Below are 22,101 nucleotides of genomic sequence, written 5' to 3' on the forward strand. Positions count from 1 at the left end.
GAAAAGCATAAACATATTGCCATTAAGAGGAAGTAGAGAAAACTGGGTAATATATTCATTGCTTATAGGGTGCGAAGTCAGTAAGGTATGTGTTGTTTGCTTTTGTCGTTTAGTAGTTCTGTTTGCTGTTTGTGTTTGTGTATTTTAGATAAATAGATAAAACATGTGTATGAAGGGTAGTCTTAGAAGGACAGGAGGAGAAAAGTCTAGGAAGGGCAAAAACCACCCTCCTCTTCTCTCTTTTGCAGAGTTAATGGAGTGTCAATTACTTTTGCGCTTTTAACTCACTTTGCAGCAACTAAAATAAGCCTAGGATGAAGGAGAAAAGTGGAAGGAGGAGGAAGAAATGGGGACATTTTAAACGCAGATGGAGAAAGTCCCAGTTCAGGAGGGACAGTCCCCATTAATCCTCTGCCATCCCACTTCCTCAGCTGCTTTTCAAATGTCCCGGTTTCTCTCTCCTCCTCCCACTTCCCCACTTTCTCCAAAACTTATTTCCATTGCAAACCCTCCAACGTTCCCAATTTTACAAAGACAGTCCTAATAAATCCGTTGCAGTCTCACTTTCTCAGCTGCTTTTCAAATGTCCTAATTTCTTGCTCATCCTCCTACCTTCCCCCTTTCTCCTCCACTTATTTCCATTGCAAACCCACCAACGTTCCCAATTTTGCAAGGATAGTCCTTATTAATCCTCTACCCTCCCACTTTTCCAGCTGCTTTTCAAATGTTCCTGCTTCTCTCTCCTTTTCCCATCTTCTCCCTTTGTCCTCAGCTCACTTTGATTGCTGCAAAATGAGTTCAAATTGCAAAAGGAGTCTGCACTCCATTAACTCAGTACAGAAGAAGAGGGGCAGAAGTAATTTCCTTCCCAATCAGCTCAGGCCAATGCAAACTGCTGCAACCTCTCCTAACTTATCCGTTCTTTAATGTTGATAACTTTTGCCATGTTGACCACACTCTGAGGTTGCTTGACCACATATATCCCCATATTATGTTGGAGGGTATTCTAACGCCCTTTTATTTTCCCTATGCGCTCCGATTCCTACAACATTCATGATGTGTGCAGTGAATAGAAGCCAATGTACGTAATGTTTGGCCCGAACCCAAATGCAAACAGTAGTCTAATGGAACGGCTGGGTTAAATGCAACAGCTGGATTAAACAACTGAGGGTTTCTTATTTATTGCCTCACTTTATATATCCTTTTTGGGGGGATTGGGGGTGTCCCTAAAATGTAGACTTGAGGAGTCTCATTGCAACACAAGGGTTTTTTTTAAATAAAGAATAAGTGCAGTCAAAACACAGTGAGTTGTCGCGTTTCAGAAGACCATTAAACAAAACACAATTGGATTAAAAGCCATTTTTTAAAATGAAAAAAAGCAATTTAGAAAAGCAATTTGGGAATTCGTTGGAGGCATGTCGGCTAGACTTTTTTGGCTTTTCTTTCTTTTCTTGCAAAAGCATTTGCAAAAAAAAAAGCAGGACTCCTCTAGACAACTCGGCTTGGAGACGACTGAATCGGGCACCGGAGGAAGATGCCCAAAGCTATGGCAGAAAGACTGGGGCATTCTGATCCCGGTGTTTCTGCTCCTGGGTTCCTCCAAAGCCTTCCTCCCTTGGGCAGACGCTCTCCGAGGGATTGCCTGGAAACCGGAAGAACTGCATTGAGCTAAAATAAAAATTGAGCCTGTAAGCTTGAAAATGTCATTAAGGATAAGAGAAGGATGATCAGCCCAAGGCCTGGATGGGATCCCTGTGGGAGAAGTTACTTCTGCCGAAGCATCCTTAATTCCTCAAAAATCCCATTACATTCGCTCTCTGAGGAGAAGGACAAGTTGGAGCAGGAGTTTAGGTATGGATCTGGGCAGAATGAAGGGACTAGCCCCAAATTAGAACCCCACCAATTCATTCATTCATTCATTCATTCATAGACCAAACATAGAAACAAAATGCATCAAATGCATACAAATACACACAGATACAGCTATCCCACCCTATTCATTGCCTTGCACTGCCTACATTTCTGCATGCAACTACAGTCAAATGCAGTGTGACACCACTAAAGAAGCATTGTCATAGTTATTTTAATCTTATTTTTATGTTTATGGTTACATGACTTTAAGCGTTGTAGCTTCAGCCTGTGGAATCCTGGGATTGGTAGTTTTGCAAAGTCTTCACCCTTTTCTCTGCCCAAGAGTGCTATGGCTTCACCAAACGACTAATCCCAGGATTTTGTAGGTTAGTGTCAGTTAAAGAGGTGTCAAACTGCATTATTTCTACAGTGTAGATCAGTGGTTCCCCAACTTTGGTCTTCCAGGTGTTTTGGACTTCGGCTCCCAGGAGCCCCAGTCAGCTTGGCCAATGCTCAGGGATTCTGGAAGCTGAAGTCCCAAACATCTGGAGGATCAAATGTCTGGGAACCATGAATGCACCCAGAGAGTGAGACACGGAAAAGAGACCCCTTGATTTGACAGGGACAGCCCTGATGAACCCGCTATCTTCCCACTTTCTCAGCTGCTTTTATAATGTCCTGGTTTCTCTCGCTTTCCTCCTTGGCCCTCAGCTTACTCCAATTGCATCAAACCAAGTTAAAAATCCAGGGTTACTTTGAGGACCCCTTGCAAGAGGGAGAAAGGGAGAATAATGGCAATAGCCATCAAGGCACAACTGGGGCATGGATTCACCAGATGTTTTTAGACTCCAGTTCCCATCCGCTCTGGCCAGCATTGTCTAGGATGAGGAATACTGGGATTTGCAGTCCAACAGCTTCTGGAGGACTCCCATAGTTTCCCTCTCTGTTGGGGGTTTTGAGAAAGAGAAAGAAAGGCAAAGCAGAGGGTCTCTTACCTCCAAGATGGTGCACCTCTCCGACTTGCACTTGGTGTCTTGACAAGGCTGGAACATCCCCAGAGTGACGCAGTTCAGGAGGATCACCAACATGCTGACATGCTCAAACCAGGTGGGAGCGGAGAGTTAAGGACACCAACCAGGACTGAATGGTCAACACAAACGGACAGGAACCGCCACACAACACCACAAATCTCTAAGGTGCAGTCTCTGAACTGGCCACTCGGGGGCAGCAGAGAGCATTTACTATATTATTCCAGTGGCACCATACGGACAATACAGGTAACCCAATGGTAATGGACAATATACTTGTTGCAAGCTTTTGACGCTTCTTCATCAGGCAAGATGTTACAGACCAAACAGGAGGGAAAAAACACAATTGGAGATGTCAGTCAGATGCCTCCATGATGTAACTCACTGGGATGGAGACATACTGGGTTGCATCCCTGTTGAGATGCAAATGGACTTTACATTTCCTGGACTTTGCAAATCTCCCTATTGCCGCACACCTGCAAAGGATATCCTCCCCAGCATGCCATCTTTACTAAAGACTCAAACAACGTCCAGCCATCTAACATCTCCAATTGATTTTCTTTTCTCCTGTTTTGTTTGTAGCCTCTTGTCTGATGAAGAAGAAGCCCATGGAGCTTCGAAAGCTTGCAACAAATATATTGTGCATTTCAGTCAGCCAATAAAAGGTATCACCGATTGATTTTTGCTTGCATTTGTTAAATGGCCAATGCAGCTACCCCTGCATGCCAACAGTAATGAGTTACCGTTCTGAATTGCAGAGTTAATAACAACCAAGACTTGTTGGGTGATCAAGGTAATGAATAAAGTAACTAATTCTTTTACTCAGTGTCACTTTGCACAGGGAAAGAAGGGTGGATTTCATGTGTGTGTGTAGATATGAAAGCAGGCAGGCGAACCATTTGGGATCCTGGATCAAATTCTGGAATGCAAATTTTGGAACTGCCCTAGTTTGCGCCGGTGACAAATTGTGACAATCAAGGTAATTGCAGGCATTACGGAGCCTCCGTGGAAACCGATCCCATCATTAGGACAAATGAGCCCAAGTGGCTGAGTCACGTCAGGCTTTTAACAAACAGCATTAAGCAGTCTAAAGTCCCAACACCAATGTTGTGCGGATTGGGGTAGACCCTCACGACCCCCAAACCCTCCTCCAAGTCCCCTTGAGACTCTGTCATTGCATCAATTGCTCGGTCCTTGTTCCAGAACTGGGCCATTATTCTGCCTGTCTCCTTTTGAAAAACGATGGCCTTTCAGTAGCTTATGAATCCTAAGCAATCTGGATCCCGCCTCTGGAGGATTAAGCTTTTGCAAGCATTGCCTTTGCAAGCGTCGCCTTGCAAACCCTTGATCAAAAGAGTATCCCGAGGCCTCTTTACACAGACAGTTACCGCTGGAGTTGCCAAGTCCTTAAATCCGTTCGAGCCCCAAAGTGCGTTTTGCAAATTAAATCAACTCAAATCCAAAGATGAAGGGGTTGGAGAAATATGTTGTGGTTGTTGTGTGCCGTCAAGCCGTTTCCAACTAATGCTGACCCAGAGGTGAACCTATCATGGGGTTTTCTTGGCAAGGTTTCTTCAGAGGAGGTTCTTCCATTGCCAACCTCTGAGGCTGAGAGCGTGTGACTTGCCCAAGTTCAACCAGTGGGTTTCCATGGCTGAGCCGGGATTCGAACCCTGGTCTCCAGAGTTACAGTCCAGTTGTAGAGGGTCGATTTGAATTGGAATTTTACTTATGCTCAGGAGTTGAAAATCATAGTGCTGAAATGTATTGAGAGCAAAGGCTGCTATTTCAGGCCATGTCGAACCCTTGGCTCTGGAATGCAATGGCCCTGAATTGGTTCCTGCTTTATGCTATTGTTCAAAACAAAAGGATGTAATACAAGACAGTACAAAGAAAAAGGAACTTTTCGGGCCCAACTATGCCACTGCCTCCCTCCCATCCAGTTCTGGGATTTTGGGTCTCTTTCAAATGGAGACACCTCTTTTTTTGGCGAGTACATAAAATGTTTTTTCAATCCGTCCTTCATTTTGACGGACCCCGGGGGCAACCCACCGAAGGGTCTGGCAGAAGTGAATCAGAACAAAAATTAAAGCACAGCGAGAGCAAAACAACCAAAGAACCGCCAGTGTCAAAACAGCGACAACAAAGGACCAACACTTGCAAACGCCGGGAAAATGTTTGCAAAAAATGCTTTCAAATTGGATAGAACCGCCCAGTTATATTTCACAGCTCTTTGTGCGCCAACGGTTAATTTTAACCGTGTCGGGTTTGAACAGTTCGGTGAATGGAAAGCTGAGAGACGGGGAGATTTTTTAACCAGGATTGCGTGGGATGTGGGTTGCGCCAGTTGCCCATGGCGCACCATCAGTGGGTCTGGCGCTTTGCAAAATGCAGTCCAAGGTGCCCAAAACTTCAGGTCCCTAAATCAAAGGGTGGCAACTTGAACCCTCTTTCTATATGGTTGTCCCTCCACATTGGCAGCTTTGACTTTTGCGGATTTGATTATTTGAGCTTTTGGTTAATGCGTCCTGTCTAGGAATCTCTGGGTCCTCCTCCAGCGCAACTCTGCCAGAAGTTGACCATAGAGTTGTGCTGGAGGACTTAGATGTTCCTAGAGAAAACATTCCTCTAGGCCAGTGGTTCTCAACCTTTGGGCCCCCAGATGTTTTGGACTTCAACTCCCAGAAGTCTCAGTCAGTAGGCTCATTGTTCAGGAGTTCTGGGAGTTGAAGTCTCAAAAATCTAGAAGACCAAAGGTTGAGAATCACTGAGAGTCTAGGCATTTGTAGGTCCTCCAGCATGATTCTAGGATCAAAGTCTGGCAGATGTTGACCATAGAGTTGCACCTGGAGATTCCTAGAGAGGTGCTCTCTTAGGTAAAAAGAAGAGGGTTTTTTATTTGTGGTTTTTCCATGTTCACGGGGATCCTTCACTCCAAAACCCTGGCAAATGTGGAAGGGCCACTGCATATCCAACTTTAGGGAAGTTCTGCATTCTGGAAGTGTATGGGGCCAAAGGCGAAGGGGCTCAGGCCATAAAGACCACTATAAAGTCAGGTGGAAACTCTTACTGCTACTAACTAAGTCCTAGGAGAGACGTTGTTACTTTCAGAATGGGGAGAAAGCCATATAAAACCAAACCAAGGTGCCACAAGAAGGAGCGTGTGATCATTTGAGGGCATCTAGAGATTTGGCCTCTCTGGAGACCTCAGGTTTCATCATTCTGGCTTCCATTGAGAGTTCAGTCTTGGTTTGCTTTTGGATCTCTTTACTTGCATTTGGGGTGTCCATGGTATTTTCCAACTGGAAATTGAGCATCAAAAATAATCCAGATGTGGAGAGGTTTGTCTTGAGTCTCTTCTATTGAGTCTAAATGGTTTGGGGCCATTTCCACCATGTGCGATTCATGCTCCCATTCAAACAGAGGTTGATAGCGCTGAGCAAATGTGCGTCTCCTCTTGAACTGAAATCCATCAGCTTTAAAGGTAATGGTTGGAGCCGGGGGAATTCGGCAATCAAGAAACGAGAGAGATGAAGCCAATGGTGTTTTTTTTCTGGGTGGAGAAATTAACTTGCGAGAGGCAGGAGCTGAGCATTAATCTGGTGCTCGGCAAGCAAAAAGGCATCCGGCAGAGAGGCACAATCCCAAAGGCATCCCCAATGGCAAAATGCAGGGGAATGTCTGGGCTTGAACCCATGGATGATCCAGCGCTGGAGCCGAAGCGCACAGGGAACTCCCGAAACCCCAGCCCCAAATGGAGGAGAGTAAGTGCAATGGGAGCAAAGCCTCTTTACATCTAGAGTAAGGCAATGATCAGGGTACTAAGATTTCTGGACCACGTTTTCATTTGAAATACAGTGCGTTTTTGCAAATGCCATGGACACCCCCAAATGCAAATAAACAGATCCAAGAGCAAACCAAGACTGAACTCTCACCACCACCCTGCAAAAGATGACAAAAATACCCCCATATTGGGTGCTTGGGGACTTTGTAGATGAACAAAACATTACTGGGTTTTCTTTTTGCAAAGGGGTGTGGTAAGGGGCAACCCTCCAAATTCTCCAGGAGCCCCCCAACCTCCCATAGCTGCCAACATCTGCTTTAACATGGCTTATCCTGGCTCACTTGGTTGCAACCTGAGTGTCTCCAGCCATGTCTCCAACATGGGTCTCCAATCCTAACCCTAACCCTAACCTGACTTAAGGCCAACCTAAATCTGCTTGGACTTGGCTCTCCTTTTCTCTAGCAAGGTTCCCCGAGTGCAGGCCCAAAGAGACCTTGCAAGGTCTTGCAATTCTCCTCCTTTTGCTCTGCAGCAGAGCCCATTCCTGCCGTTTCCTCCATCCGCCCTTGGCTGCCCCGGGAGAGATGGGCTGCTTTTGCTGCGCCAGCGTGTCCTTCAGCGCCGGCAGCAACCATCACGTCCCTCCTGCCCTCGCCGGGAAACAAGAACAGACCTCCTTCAGCGAAGCAAGGACTCCAAAGGTCTCCCCATGCTCTCCATGCTTGGATGGAAAAGTGGTTTTAGAGGATGCTGGGACCCCATTAGGTTTCATTACCAGAGCATGGCAGCTTGCATCGGGAATGCAATTGCAAGAACGCTGTCCTGTTTTCTTCCAAGAGCATACAAAAGGAAAGAGGAAAAGACAAAGACATCTAACGCACAACAAGGGGATGGGTTGCTTCTAGGACACAAGGGTGACCACAAGTCCTGCTTAGACAGCTCTTTGCTGTACACAGGTTGCATTTCCCTTTGTGCAAAATGCACAGGACCAGGAGCATTTGTGATTTTGGAATATTTGCATTGTGAGATCTCTTGGAGACGGGACCCGACTCTAAATGTTTGATTCATTTATTTTTATTGTACATGTGGTATGGCGGTTTGAACGCTGGACTATGAGAGCAGGGTTCAAATCCCAGCTTGGCTATGTAAGTAGTTTGTGTGGCCTTGGGCAAGTCACACTCTCTCAGCCTCAGAGGATGTGAATGGCAAACCCCCTCTGGAGAAACTTGCCACAAAAATGCCATGGTAGGGTCACCTTAGGGTTAGTCATAAGTCAGAAATGACTTGAAGGCACACAACAACAACGACAGTGTGGCACCAGAGCTCTCCAACCGGCGAGGCTGAATATTTCACCAAACCACAGCACTACAAGTCATGTCAAAGAGCATGATTTCTCCAGTGTCAATGGGAAGAATAATGTCCCTACCCTTGCCTTTTTTCCTCCTGCCCACAAATCCGTGCTTTTCCCTTTTTCCTCCAGAGAGGGACCAGTGAAATCCTGTCCCTGCCTTGGGCCATTAGCCTTTCCAGCGTTCTCAGCAAGAAAGGGCCTCCGCTGGGCCTTTGGAAACCACAGCGTCACGCAAATGCGCTCTGAAATCTCCGCAGGGCTGATCAGCCACGTTTCCTCCCTGGCGCTTGCTTAATGCAACCCTGATTAAGGCTCCTGCTGCAGCTGCTGGGAATGAATGGAGGGACCCAGGGACACCGGCAAGAAAGGGTTGCACTGCGTTCCCAAAACAAACCAACAGACTGCTCCAGATGCAGCGCAGTGGAGATGTTTGAGACTTTTGGACTCTGGAGATCAGGGTTCAGATCCCCGTTCGGTCCATGGAAACCCATTGGGTGACCTTGGGCGAGTCGCACACTCTCACCCCCAGAATGCAACAGGAAGGTTTCCCCCCAAACCATCCCTTCCCCTGAATCATTTTGGAGAGAGGAACCGGGACATTTGAAAAGCAGCTGAAAAAGTGAGAAGGCTGAGGATTAATAGGGATTGCCCCTCCCAAACTGAGAAAATTGGAGAGGATGTGAAGGCTATAATACAGGAGCAGGCAACAAGGTTGGAGAACATCTCCTCCATAACCTCAAAATAGGTCACACGCTCATGTTTTGGTTTTCAACCCTTTTTTGGTTTTGGGGAGGGGTTTGCAGGGCTGGTGGGCTCCAGGCCCTCCAAGGATGTCCATTGCTTTGCTAAAGGAGTTTCAAGCAAAAGGGGAGAAAACCCCCTATGGCCCATTCCCACTACCTTTTAAACTGGATCGCAAATCAGTTTGAACCGGTTTAAATGACCATGGTTCGCACTTGAAATGATTCAGAGGGGAGGGGGCATGCGCCCATTTAACCATATTTTCCTGCCTTCGTTTGGATAAATTGATTCTGTGCAAGTGTGAACCAGATGTGGATCAGAATCGATTTAAATGTGCCCTTTGGCTGGCTGGAGCGGGTCCATTTTGAATCGATTCATTCATCAATGTGAACCACAAGTGGGTTGTTTTATTTTATTTTGCAGTAAGAAAATGCGATCGGGGCAAATGTAGTGGGAACCACCCTCCGCCGCCAAAACGATCCATCAATTTGGTTTGCAAAGTGATTTATTTGTAAGCTTGAATGAGGCCTACATTAAGCTTTTACTCTCCCCCTAAACATCCTCATCCACTTTGTTATGGGATGAGGCTTTTTAGGTGGAGAGTGAAAGCTTAACACAGAGGATTTTCTCCCCTTTTGCTTGAAATCTGTGCCAACCGATAAAGGCCTTCGTTGGGTTGCGATTCCAATTCTCTCTCCTCAGATCGCAATCGTCCGGAGCACAAAGCCATCCATCTCCTATTTGCAGCTGACAAGGAGAAACGCTTCTCTCTCGCCTCCCTAAACAAGGTTGTTTTATGGCACAATTCAAATCCTGTTTTCTCATTTGGTTTGGGTCGGAGCTTAAGGGCTTTCAGGAGGCCACAAATAAACCCTCCACACCTCCCCAAAAAACACTTACTATCAAGGGAAATGTTAGTGTTGGGCTTTAAAAAGGAATTTTAAAAATTGTGCCATCACAGAAATAGTTCTCAGAAAGTAAGAGATGGAGCTTCTATTGGGTTTCCCAAGAGAGCAAAGCTTGGGCAAAGTTGCTTTTCTGGACTGCAACACCCATGTTCCTTCGCCAGCATGGCCATTGATATTCCCTATTTGAAAAGCCAGCATGGCATAGTAGTTTATCACACAAAGGCGATCGGGAGTTTGTCCCACGGATATCCCGGAAAAACCGCGTAATTACGTGGAATGATTTCACACAACGTTGCACAAAACCCACCATTAAAATGGTCACAAAGAAGCATCAACACGCATCTTTATCCTTTTGGGATTTCGGCAACAATGCATTTCCGATATCGCTCTGTTTGCGCAATTGCATGTGATAATCATCAGTGCAATGACTCACCATTTTCACTTTATTTGCGGATGCTTGAAATGTGCTTTAATCTCTCTTTAATGCCAAAATTGTGTGATAAACTCCATAGTAGTTTGCGTGTTGGACTAGGACTCTGGTGACCAGGGTTCGAATTCCAGCTCTGCCATGAAACGTAACTGTTTCGCTCAGTGTGCGTTATGCTTTAACTTTCGTATGCTTTTATGTTAACTTATACTGTTTTATATTTATTACTTTAATAGCTTTTTAATTTATTTACTGTAGTATCTTGAAATGTTTTTTAAATCTTGTAAGCCGCCATGGGTCCCTTCCTGGGAGAAAGACGGCATAGAAATGAAATGGAATGAAATAATAAATATGAAAACCCACTGAAATGAATAACAAATATGAAAACTCAGCCTCAGAGGATGGCAATGGCAAACCCCCCTCTGAAGAAATTTGCCCCCAAACCCCCCACAATCAGTTCAACTTTGGATCGTCTTAAGCCAAAAATGACTTGGAGGTGCACAACAACAGCAACAACAACAACAAAGTCCTTCATAAGGATAGAAATGCATGCATTGTGCAACTGACGGAGGCAGGCAATATGTCCCTTTTACAGGGAAGCATATGGTGAATCTCAGTGAAATCAATGCAGAAAGCAAAGTCCTACGTCGCTGTTTCCGGATCGACATCTTTGACAGCTGTCCCTTGTTGCTGTTTTGAAAACCTGGCAACACTATCTCAACCTCAAGGGACACTCCATTGCTCCTCTCCAAAGGAAATGAAGGGAACAAGGCGCTTCTGGAGGTCGCTTCGGCACCAAGAGCCTTCCTTTTCAGCCAAGCATTTTCTGAACTGTTTGCTGAGCAAAGAGACAAGCCATCGATGGGACAGGGACCGGGATTTTTTATTGACTCCCCTCTTAAAATAAACCAACCCACTGAGCTCTTTGCGCAGAAGCGGCCGGCAATAAATGCACCATAGCAACTGAGTGGGAAAGATTTGGCTTCATCTCCAAGGCTCCTATGATCCTCTCCATCGAATAACATTTCAACCACTTTGACAGATGCCCTTCCTACCCTAAACAACTCAAACTGGGAAGGGCAAAACCTCACACCTTCCTCTCCTATTGTATATGATTGCTGTATTGTGATTTGGATATTAGATGTACATTTTCGATACCCTTGTCATAGTTTGTATCACCGTTTACAAATACCCGACTCCTTGTTTCGTTCCAATTGGAAAATGTGCCAAAGTTTTATGGCACCGTCGATGGGCAGGGCATCCAAAGCAAGCCTCTGGAAGGCCACGAATCGTGCTTGCGTTGAACGTCTCCCATCCATTTGGAAACATAAGGCTTTCCCGCGCGGCGCGGAAGCAGGGTTCACAAAATGTGTATGTTTTCCGGACGTTTCCTTGTGCATTTTGGTTGCGTGGGACGGTAAGCCAGCGGCCTGAAGGGTCTGTCAGTCTTGCTTTCAGAAAAGCAATTAAAATGATGGATTATCCAGGTACGGGGCTGGTGCTCTCGACCAGCAAAATAAACTCATCCGATTGTAAGGGACGAAGGAGGGGCCTGGAGCCGCTTACATAACATGCCAAGGAGGTCAGCATATCATCGGCCTCTTTCATAGGGAAAAGCATGGATAGGAGCACATGTCCTTCGGTCTCAGATGGACTGAGAGAACAACGGAAGGAAACACTTCCCACGTTTAGGCCTGGCTCCATTATTGCTTTGGATAGAAGTGTTGGAAGGGACCTTGGAGAGAGGACATTGAGTCCCAGAATTGGAAGGGTCCTCCGCAGGACACTGAATCCAACCCTCTGCTCAGCGCCAAATCCCCAGATAGATGCAAGGATTCCCAAAATTTGGGGTTTTTTAAATTTTTATTTTCCATATCCTTCCACATTTCCTTATCGTCATATCCATCTTCCTTATATACTGACAGAAACGTAATCACACACCAACACTTATCCTATCACACCTTATATAATTTTTTGTAAAAGCCTTAAATATTAACAAAAGTCGTGCTTTCCTACTATGTTCTTTCCAATCCAATCCTTCCTAAACTGCAATGAAAGCTGCCGCCTTAAACATCTCATCCTACAGTTTAATAAAATTGATTACACACACACACACACACACATCTCTTTGCCACTTTATATTATTATTTATCACATTTTATAGTCTCTTTATCTACATCTTTTACACTTTTATAGAGTGAATAGATGATGTATGTTAAGGTCAAACTTGTAGGAACTAAAGGTTCCCAAACTTTGGTCCTCCAAGCGTTTTGGACTCCAGCTCCCAGAAGCCCCAGCCACTTTAGTCAATGGTCAGGAATTCTGGAAGATGAAGTCCAAAACATCTGGAAGACCAAAGTTTGGGAACCACTGAGAGCATCCCCAAACGTTTTGTGGAGACATCCAGAGAAGAAGACCCCACCGCTTCTCCAGGCCATTGGTCCCATTGTCCAACTACTCTAACCACCAAGAAGTAATCGAAGACCAAAAGATCTGGAGGACCAAAGTTTGAGAAACCAGGGCTTTGGAATTGCGGGTGCAGCTGTTGCAACAAGGGAGTTGTGCGATCCTTGCAGCCAGACCCAGTTGGGCTGCAGCTCTTTGGACCAGTTGAAGTCCATCTTTTAGTGGCCTCCTAGGATGGAATAATAAGACCCAGCATCCCTGGATTCTGATCTTTGCTGAAGCCCAGCATTGGAGCCAGCTGCATTAACCACACAACGCTGAACATGTTGCATTTGGGGTTTTTTCTAAAGAAGGTTTCACGGTTCATGGTCTTGGTAAATGAAGACAAAAAGAGCAGCCCTGTGTTCATCCAGTGGCCTTTTCCCAGTCACAGGGCAGCAAAGTGGAAACGGTTCCCTCTCCATTGCCTTTGTCAACAAGGACACACCGGGTCGATACTTAAGCCAATTTCACAGGTCATAAAGTTTGCAATGATGAAGCCGAGGAGGGAGCTAAGCTGAGGAGCTGATGAGACTCAGAAGACAGGAGCAGTGTGTGTGTGTGTGTGTGTGTGTGTGTGTACATATATATATGTGTGTAAGGGTAACCGTGTTGGCCATAGAGCAAACCCAATAACATCCAAACAATGACTCCTTTATGGGTCCAACCAAAATGCACAATTACATGTTGCAAGCTTTCGAAGTCAAGGAAGAAGCTAGTGCAACTCCGAAAGCTTGCAACATGCAATTGTGCATTTTGTTTGGCCCCATAAAGGTATCATTGTTTGGATGCTGTTGGATTTTATATATGTGCGTGTGTTTGTGTACAGTATCTAAGGATTTTTTTGTTTTATCCACGGATTCAAGTGCCCACATCTTGAATATATTTAAAAATATATATCAATTCCAAAGGGTTGCCATGAATCGGATATGACTTGAACGCACACAACAACAACAACAACTACAACAACAACCAGCAAAAGAGAGCCAGTCATGGTTTGAGGACTGGACTATGACTCTGGAGACCAGGGTTCAAATCCCCATTTAGTCATAGAAACCAAGAGGGTGATTTTGGACAAGTCACACTCTCTCAGCCTCAAGTTTGCAAAGGAGCAAAGAAATAAAACCCTATGACAGGTTTGCCTTATGCATCAGAAGCAAGTCGAAGGTGCACAATAACGACGAAGCATTTTGGAGCCTTTTTTTAGGGGGAAAGAAGACTTAAGGGGAAAGTATGGGAGAAGTTTAGTAAATAACCTGCTGCTTGGAAAGAAATGATGGAGAGGAATGTCGCTCCTCTCCAAAAACCCTAAAAGTCAGAGTGACCCAGGAGCCTTGACTGACAGCGCAGGACAGAGGAAAAGGAGGAACGGGTTGCCAAAAAACGACAAGATAAGGTCCTTTATTATAGAACGCTCCCTCTGCGCTCCTCTCAAGGAAAGTGATAACAAGGGAGCGCTCCTAGACTTAAGCCTACTTGTCAGTTCTTGCAAAGTCCGCAATGGCAACACTCGAAGGGGAAGGCAATTGTTGTGTGATGTTATGGGCACGAAATGTTGTTAAAAGCAATGACGTCACGTGCCATAAGAGCTCTGGGGTAAATCATGGAGCAATAAAACCCATCGTCCATAAATTTTCCCTGCCACTAAAGGCTACACAACCCCTTGGAAATAAAAACGGGGAACTAAACTAGTCCATCGGGAGCCACGCAATTGTGCGATGTTGGCAAGGGTTGCCAAAATGGTGTTTTTGGGTTGAGCATTTTTTCCTTTATTCCGAAGTAACATTTTCTTTTTGGAAAACAAAACGTTCCGAAATGCCAACTGAAACAAAACAAAAATAATCACTGTACAAAATGTACAAAAACCCCTCTGTTGTCACTTCGCTCGACGGAGACAGAACGTTTGAAGTCCTTTCTCTCTCCTGCCGCAAGAAAAGACATAAAGGAAGATTCCCATCCCCAAATCTTTCGCCATCTGCCTCTCGCCAAAGACGCTCCGGAAGATCCGAAAAGGACACACTCGCTGCATGTGGCTTTGCGTGTGTTTGTGTAGACACACACACTGTTATCGCAGCAAACAAAAATATGCCCAGACATAGGATTGCAATGTTAGGACATCACAGTGGATTTGCCCTTTTGTGAGACATTGCGCATCAGAGAGCTCTGGTGCCACAATAAACTACAAATCCCAGCATCCCCTTGCATCGGCCTGACGCCTGAGCTGGAAAACCCAGACCTTGTTGGCAGGGATCTGTTAGGTCTAATGCATGCCAAGGAAATCAATGAGATGCAGGCATCCAAATGTTGCTCCCTGACAAACATTTGCAGGAGCTTTCGAAATAGGAAGATGGAGCGAAAGAGGTCCAGATGGTGAAACCAGGTGGACCAGGAGACTATGTCTTCCGCAAAGGAGGAAGGTGGAAGCACAGCGGCCAATGCATCCAGACAAATGGAGGATGGTGACCCCAGGGAAAGAGAGGGGAAAACAGCAAGAAAAAGCAATGCGGGGGGAGAGTTAAGGACTGGCAAAGAAAGAGATGGGAAGCAGGAGCCAAGGAGTCGTAAATTAGGCAGCATCAGAGCCAGGAAGCCTTTCAAGGGACTGTGCTTTGCATTTTTTTTGCCATCGAGATAAAATGTGAGGGTCTATCTGCATGCTTCACCTCCTTGTAATGTAATATATATATAGTCTTGCACATTCATTTTAACATAAAACACATGCACTGAGCCACTTTCCCACTTTCTCAGCTGCTTTTAAAATGGCCCAGTTGTTTTCTCGTCCTCCCACTTTCCCCCTTTCGCCCTCAGCTTATTTCCATTGCAAAGCCAACAACGTTCCCACTTTGGGAATGTTCCCAATTAATCTCCTGCCGTCCCACTTTTCCAGCTGCTTTCAAAATGTCCTGGTTCCTCTCTCTCCTCCTCCCCTTCGTCCTCAGCTTCCTTCAAATGCTGCAAATCAGTTTTAAAAGAAGAGAGTAGCATAAAACATGAGAGACGGCCTTCTTGCATTTCTTGCAAGTGGTGCATGAGCAATACTTTACAACTGACTGTCCCTTTAAATCTCCCGGAAAGATCCAAAGTGGAGGACAGCGGCCCAGTGCAGATATTGGCATGTTTAAATAGGCTTTCCTCTCCCTTCCGGCGACTGTTACGAACGGCGGTACTGACACACTGTCTCTCCTCCATCGCTCCGAAGTAGTCAATATTGCAATTACGGGCTTCGAGCTGAAGTCAATTATGTCCATTATGTCCTCCCTTGACAATGGAAGCTGCCATTCAGACTTCCTCCGAAACAGCCGCTCTCCCACCCGCCATTTTAACCCCGTTCGCTTTAACATCAAAATTACATGCTGCCGGTTCTTCTCCTTGGACCGTTCTTCTCTCTCGCTCCGTTGCCTAGATGTTTATTTCGGCGGCATAGTCCTCCACTTATCTCAAGGACTATGGTCCTATAGGGTTTTTGAAATCCTCTGGGGAAGGCCTGCTTTCTAGTTGCATCCGCACTGCAAAAATAACCCAGTTTGGCACCACTTTAACTGCCATGGCTAAATACTGTGGGATTTGGGCCTTTGTAGTTTATTGTGGCCCCAGAGCTCTCTGACAGAGAAGGCTAAATGCCTCACAAAACCACAGTTCCCATTATTCCACAGCACTGGGCCACGGCAGTTAAACTGGTGTCAGAATGGATTATTTCTGCAGTGCGGATGCAGCCTCATTGCAAGTGGATAAACTCATGGCTGCCCTGCGTTTGCAAGACTTGATACCAGGGACGCTTGGAGGCCTCTTATTCATTGGGTTGCCTTTGGATGAAGTCGATTTTATGGCAATGAATGACAACAAACCCAGCGGTGAGAAAGAGTGCTGTGTTGAGTCACAACTGTCGCAAGCGACAAAGCAGAAGGCAAAGCTCCTCCGTCGCTGTCCTTGGTGCTGAAAAACCCCTTCGCCAGGGAACTAGCATCAGCCACAGAAAAGGGCTGCAACAGGCAGATTCCGTAATACGGATAATGAGGAGCAATTAGATGCCGCCTGCTTGGACACAAGGATTGATGATCATTTGCAGCAGGTTCCCCAAAGCTGGCCATCTCCAGGTTTGGGCTCCAACAACCCAGCATCCCTCAAAAAGATGAAACACGCAGTGTGTCCAAATGTCTATTGAGGTCCCTCCACAGGTCCACTGCTGTATTTTGGCTTCAGCCAATGCATGCTATGGTCCTAAGTGTGTCTTGGTCTCCATACATAAAGCCTGCTACATCCAATGGACACTACGCCATTTTGTCAGTCATCATACAACCCTGAGAGGGAGGTTAAGGTAAGAGATCTGAGTATCCTGCCCAAGGCCACACTGTGAGTTATATGGCGCAACATGGGCTCAAAACTAGATCTCCCACGTCATCAGTCCACGTATTGCACCACATTGGTTCTCCATATATGTCTGTAGGAGATCAGTTGGGCTTCCGGATCAAGAACCTGGGCTGCAATGTTTTTGCAGCTTGTCCACCTCTAACAGTCACCAGATAGCTGACTATTCAACTGGTGGAGCTTGCCAACCTCACTGTCTCCCCATGCTGAGAAAAGTGACCCCTAACAGCCACCGGGCATCTGACTATTCAACTGGTGGAGCTTGCCAACATCAATGGCTCCCTATGCTGAGAAACAGAAATGGTGTCAGTTGGATTTTGGTCTGCAGCACAACCTCAGCTCTCTCCATGTCTCCATAAGACAGTGGTTCCCAACCTGTGGGTCGGGACCCCTTTGGCGGTCGCCTAAGACCAATGGAAAATACCTATTTAATTACAGTTATGAAGTAGCAACGAAAATAATTTCATGGGTTTGGGTCACCACAACATGAAGAACTGTATTAAAGGGTCATGGCATTAGGAAGGTTGGGAACCACTGCCATAAGAGATCAGTTGGGCTTCTTTATTAAGTGCTTAGGCAACTATGTTGGTTTCATGTCTTCCACTTCAAACAATAACCAGCATCTGACCATTCAACTGGTGGAGCTTGCCAATGTCAATGGCTCCCCATGCTGAGAAATGGAAATGGTGCCAGTTGGATTTCAACCTCAGCTCTCTCCATGTGTCCCTAAGAGATCAGTTGAGATGCTAGGCAACTATGTTCCAAGTCCTCCACCTCAAACAATAACCAGACATAGATTTCTTTGGGTTTTTTGGGCTACATGGCTGTGTTCTGGACAAATTTATTCCTGATGTTCAGCCTGCATCTGTGGCTGGCATCTTCAAAGAATGGTGGCATGGACATCAGACTATTCAACTGGTGGAGCTTGAAATGGCACCAGTTGGATTTCAATGCAACCTCAGTCCTCCCCATGTGTCCATAGAAGACCAGCCAGGTTTCCTTATTAAGTGCCAAAGGAATCATTTTTATTTCAAATCCTCAAACAATAACCGGGCATCTGACTATTCAACTGGCGGAGCTTGCCAACCCAAGTGCTGAGAAGAAAAAGAAAATGGCACCCGTTGGATTTCTGCCCGTTGTGCGACTGCTAAAAAGCACAAGAGTCAAACACTTAAAGAGAGAGAGAGAGAGAGAGAGAGAGAGCATAGAGTATTTCTCTTTTTTACGCACAAGAAATGCTAAAACATTTCTCATCGGGGAAAGACCAAGTGACTAATCGATAGTAGCACTTTTAATGTCAGATCGAAAGCAAAGGCGGGGGAAATATATAACTACCGGCAAAGGCTCTCCTCCTCCTCCTCCTCCTCCTCCTCCTCCCTCAAAATAAAGTGAACGCGTTCATCCTAAAACATTCAAGCTGCCATTACATACTTTAACGTTATTGTCAGTTCCTCTGCAAATGGTCTCTTTTGAGTAAGCTCTCCATTCATGGGATATTAAAAAGGTATCGCAGCTGCAGCATCTACGTCGGGAGAACAAGAAAGAGAGAAAGAAAGGAAGGAAGGAAAGGAGGGAGGATGAGAAAGAGGTGCGAAAAGATTTTAAAAATTGAGATGCCATGCAATCTGAATTTCTGTTCATCTTTTTGCAAGGATTGCTTACTTTCTGCAAAAGGGTCAATGGCTACTGCTATGTTAGGCTTCAGCCAGGAATTGCTTTCCAAATGGGGAGACTTCTATGCGCTTCATATGTCTTTATTTAATGTAAATCCTGCCCGTCTCTGAACATGGGACCCAAGGTGGCTTCTGATAGATTAAAAGAGAATAGAAATGCCAGCTTCAGAGGAAGGCCTTGGCAAACCACCTTTGGATATTTCTCCTCCTTAAGGCAAACCTATCGGGGTTTTCTTGGCAAGGTTTGTTCGGAGGAGGCTTACTACGACTAGTCACTGCAGTGAGAAAGCTAGACGCAAATGGCTGATCCGTCCACATAATATACTCCTCTCTCTCTCTCTCTGTCTCTCCTGCCTGGATCTGTGGGTTTGACTGTATGAAAGGCAAGGTGCCCAAATCCACTGTGACGAATCAATTCATTTCCAAGCCTTTTCCCTCTCCTCCTCCTTGTCTTCAGACGGACGAAGGGCGGGTTTAAAGAGCAACGTTTGCTCCTAATGAAATGGCGCTGGCGAAGATTAAGCGCTGCCTTTGGCCCAGCTCCAGTTGGGGTGAAGGTTTATGAAAAGCGACAGGCTAATATGCCTGGAGAGTCTTACTCCTCCGGACGTAGTCCTCGGGAAAGAAAAACCAGAGTGATTATAATTCACCAGCGTTTTCGCCGTTCACGCAGGGATCTATGGACAACACTGCAGAGTGGACCTAACTGGTTCCTAGAATCATAGAATCCTAGAGTTGGAAGAGACCGCAAGGGCCAGCCAGTCCAGCCCCTTCTTCTGCCATGCAGGAAATCCAAATCAAAGCATCCCCAGCAGATAGCCATCCAGCCTCTGTTTAAAGACCTCCAAGGAGGGAGATTCCTTTATGGCATTCATCCATCATCTCTCAACACACACACAGCCCAAGGCATTTATTGTAAAATCTCATGCACAGAATATAATAAAACCCATCCATCTTCCATTGGATCAGTGGAAGCAGCCTTATATTGAGTCTGGAGACCGATCTTACAGCACCTTTGAGACTCACTGAAAGAAAGAAGTTGGCAGCAGACTGTGCTGGCCAAATGGCCGTAATAAAATTATTATTATGTTGGCAGCAGGAGCTTTCCTAGACTTCAGTCTACTTCCTCAGATGCATTTGGTGGAGTGGAATGCCAAGGACAGAATTATATATGCCATTAGTTTGTGAGAATGTCTATTCAAATGTCATCCTCGGACACCAATGGCATATATGCTTGCAAGTTATCTGAGGAAGTAGACTCAAGTCTATGAAAGCTCATGCTGCCAATTTATTGGCCATACCTTTGAAAGTAAAGATAAAGAAAAGAAAACCCATGCGCTCATGCACCTGCAGCAAAGTTGAACAAATATTATGGGAACACTTCCTATAAAGTCATTTAAAATAAGCAATCGATTTCGGTGAGCGCTGACAAGGTTCCAGATTAGATCTTTTCACCAAAAGACAAAAGGAATGATGATGATGATGATGATGATGATGATGATGATGATGATGATGCCCATTTTAGTTCCCTGCCATGCGCCGCAAAGGATGCCCCGGACACCGCGCACATCGCTCCCCCAGTTAATCTAATACACTTTGGGCAACTACGCATCTCCGCGTCGTCACGAGTCGTGCTTTGTTTAATCATGTTAAAAGCTGCAGCGATAGTATTATGATGGATTAGAAATGAATACAGCTTTAAAGGGAACGCCGGAGGAGGAGGAGGGAGCCGAGAGAGAGAGAGAAAAGGCCAGGGAGCAAAGCCAGGCCCAATATAAATCCATCTCCTTCTTGCAAAACTGCATTAGGATAAAGGGGGGAAATCTCATTGGAGAGGGTCCTCTTTACAAAAAGGCAACCGCAATAGGATTTGGGAACGCTCAGGTATTGCTATGGGAGGGTCACAGAGTTCCCTTCGGAGAGATATTATTTGATTTTAAATGTTTAAGTTAACCGCTGCGTTGTCTGTGGAAAAGGACAAAAATGCTGCTCTTTCTTGACTTGGCGGCAATAGGGGGAAACAAGCTCATTGGAAAGGATTAAAACACGGAGGTCCAGTCCACATTGCAGAAATAATCCAGTTTGACATCACTTTAACTGACCTGGGGAATTCTGGGGACTGTCGTTTTGTGAGACATTGAGCCTTTCTCAGTCAAAGTGATTTCTGGCGTCACAAAAAACCACAATTCCCAGGATTTCCTAGCACTGAGCCAGAGCAGTTAAAGTGGTCTCAAACCAGACTATTTCTTCAATGCGGATTGGACCATTGCTGTGTCAGGGTGCATCTACACCAACGGTTCCCAAACTTTGGTCCTCCAGATGTTTTGGACTTCAGCTCCCAGAATCCCTGACTCTTGCCCAAGATGGCTGAGGCTCCTGGGAGTTGAAGTCCGAAGCACCTGGAGCGTCAAAGTTACACTGTCGAAATAATGCGGTTTGACACCGCTTTCAGTGCTTTCAAATTTGGGGATTTGCAGTTTTGCAAAGGTCTTTAGTCTTCTCTGCTTCCCAAAATCTATAAATCTCAGGCTCCTTTGCAGTCGCACTTTCTCAGCTGCTTTTACAATGTCTTGGTTTTTCTCTCCTCCTCCTCCTTTGTCTTCAACTTACTTGAATTGCTGCAAAACTGAATTTAAAGTGAATTAACTCAGAAGGAGGAGAGCCTTTCCCTGTTGGTTCTGGCAAAAGCAAACTGCAGCACCTTCTCCAACTTTGTCTGCTCTCTCCCTCATTGGCCTCTTTATTTGAAGTTATTAAATCTAAGCTAAGCAATGAAGTGTGCTATATATTTTTTCTCCTTTTAAGCAGATGAAAAATAAAAGGAGGAACATCTTCCAAGGGAGCTTTTGATAATCTCCGACTCTCTGCGTGCGGCAGATACTGCAAACCATTTGTCTCACTCCAGAAAAGAGGAATAACATTAAGCGCTATCTAACCGGCTTCTTCTTGGTTTTTATTGACTGTTCAGCCGAACGAATAAAGCGGACGCTTTAGAAGTCGTAAGGCACGCCTGGTGTGAGTTCCTCTCTGTGTGTCCTTTTGTAGTTCCTCCTATAATATCACACTGCGACTCCCTCGAGGGAAGAGGATAGCACAAAAGCGACGCACCGCAAAAACAAAACACAACGTTGGCTGCTCCTCCAAAAACACATTTCTTACATTTTTGCGGAGTGCCATCGACAGCGCCAACCTTTTTGGGAGACGGCCGAGAGAACATTACGTTCTGTTGACTCAGATGGGTCGGATCTGCAAACAGAAATCGTGATGTTTCGAGGCCAGATTTGGTCTCAGGATTATTCCTGAAGCCCTCCCTGCCCCTTTCCTTGGCAATACATTTGTCGGTTTTGGAAATCCAAAATGCTAATCAGCAAAGGGATTATGCCCAGGTTTTCCCTCCTTCTCAAGGGAGGCCATGCAACCTGCTTCTGCTGGAGTTTAGAGAGCCATAATTTATTCGGTTTCTAATATTTATAGGCTGACGGATAATGCAAAGCCACAGATGTCGCCTGGTGTTTGCAAACCCAGAGC

The 22,101-nt window shown here is 45.6% G+C and overlaps 1 protein-coding gene across 2 annotated transcripts in view; it reads right to left on the minus strand.

Moving 5' to 3' along the window:
• LOC149306531 (voltage-dependent T-type calcium channel subunit alpha-1H-like) overlaps positions 1-22,101 on the minus strand; it is a 139,554-nt gene that overhangs the window by 68,590 nt on the left and 48,863 nt on the right. For both annotated transcript variants that reach the window (XM_089477032.1, XM_089477031.1), the window contains exon 3: positions 2,847-2,958. In XM_089477032.1, the coding sequence (XP_089333158.1) occupies positions 2,847-2,958 (112 nt within the window). The remainder of the gene's footprint in view (positions 1-2,846; positions 2,959-22,101) is intronic.

The sequence above is a fragment of the Sceloporus occidentalis genome, unplaced genomic scaffold (genome assembly GCF_023333645.1).
Source record: "Sceloporus occidentalis isolate IW3139 unplaced genomic scaffold, rSceOcc1.0.p SCAF_10, whole genome shotgun sequence".
In the NCBI taxonomy this organism is placed as follows: Eukaryota; Metazoa; Chordata; class Lepidosauria; order Squamata; family Phrynosomatidae; genus Sceloporus; species Sceloporus occidentalis.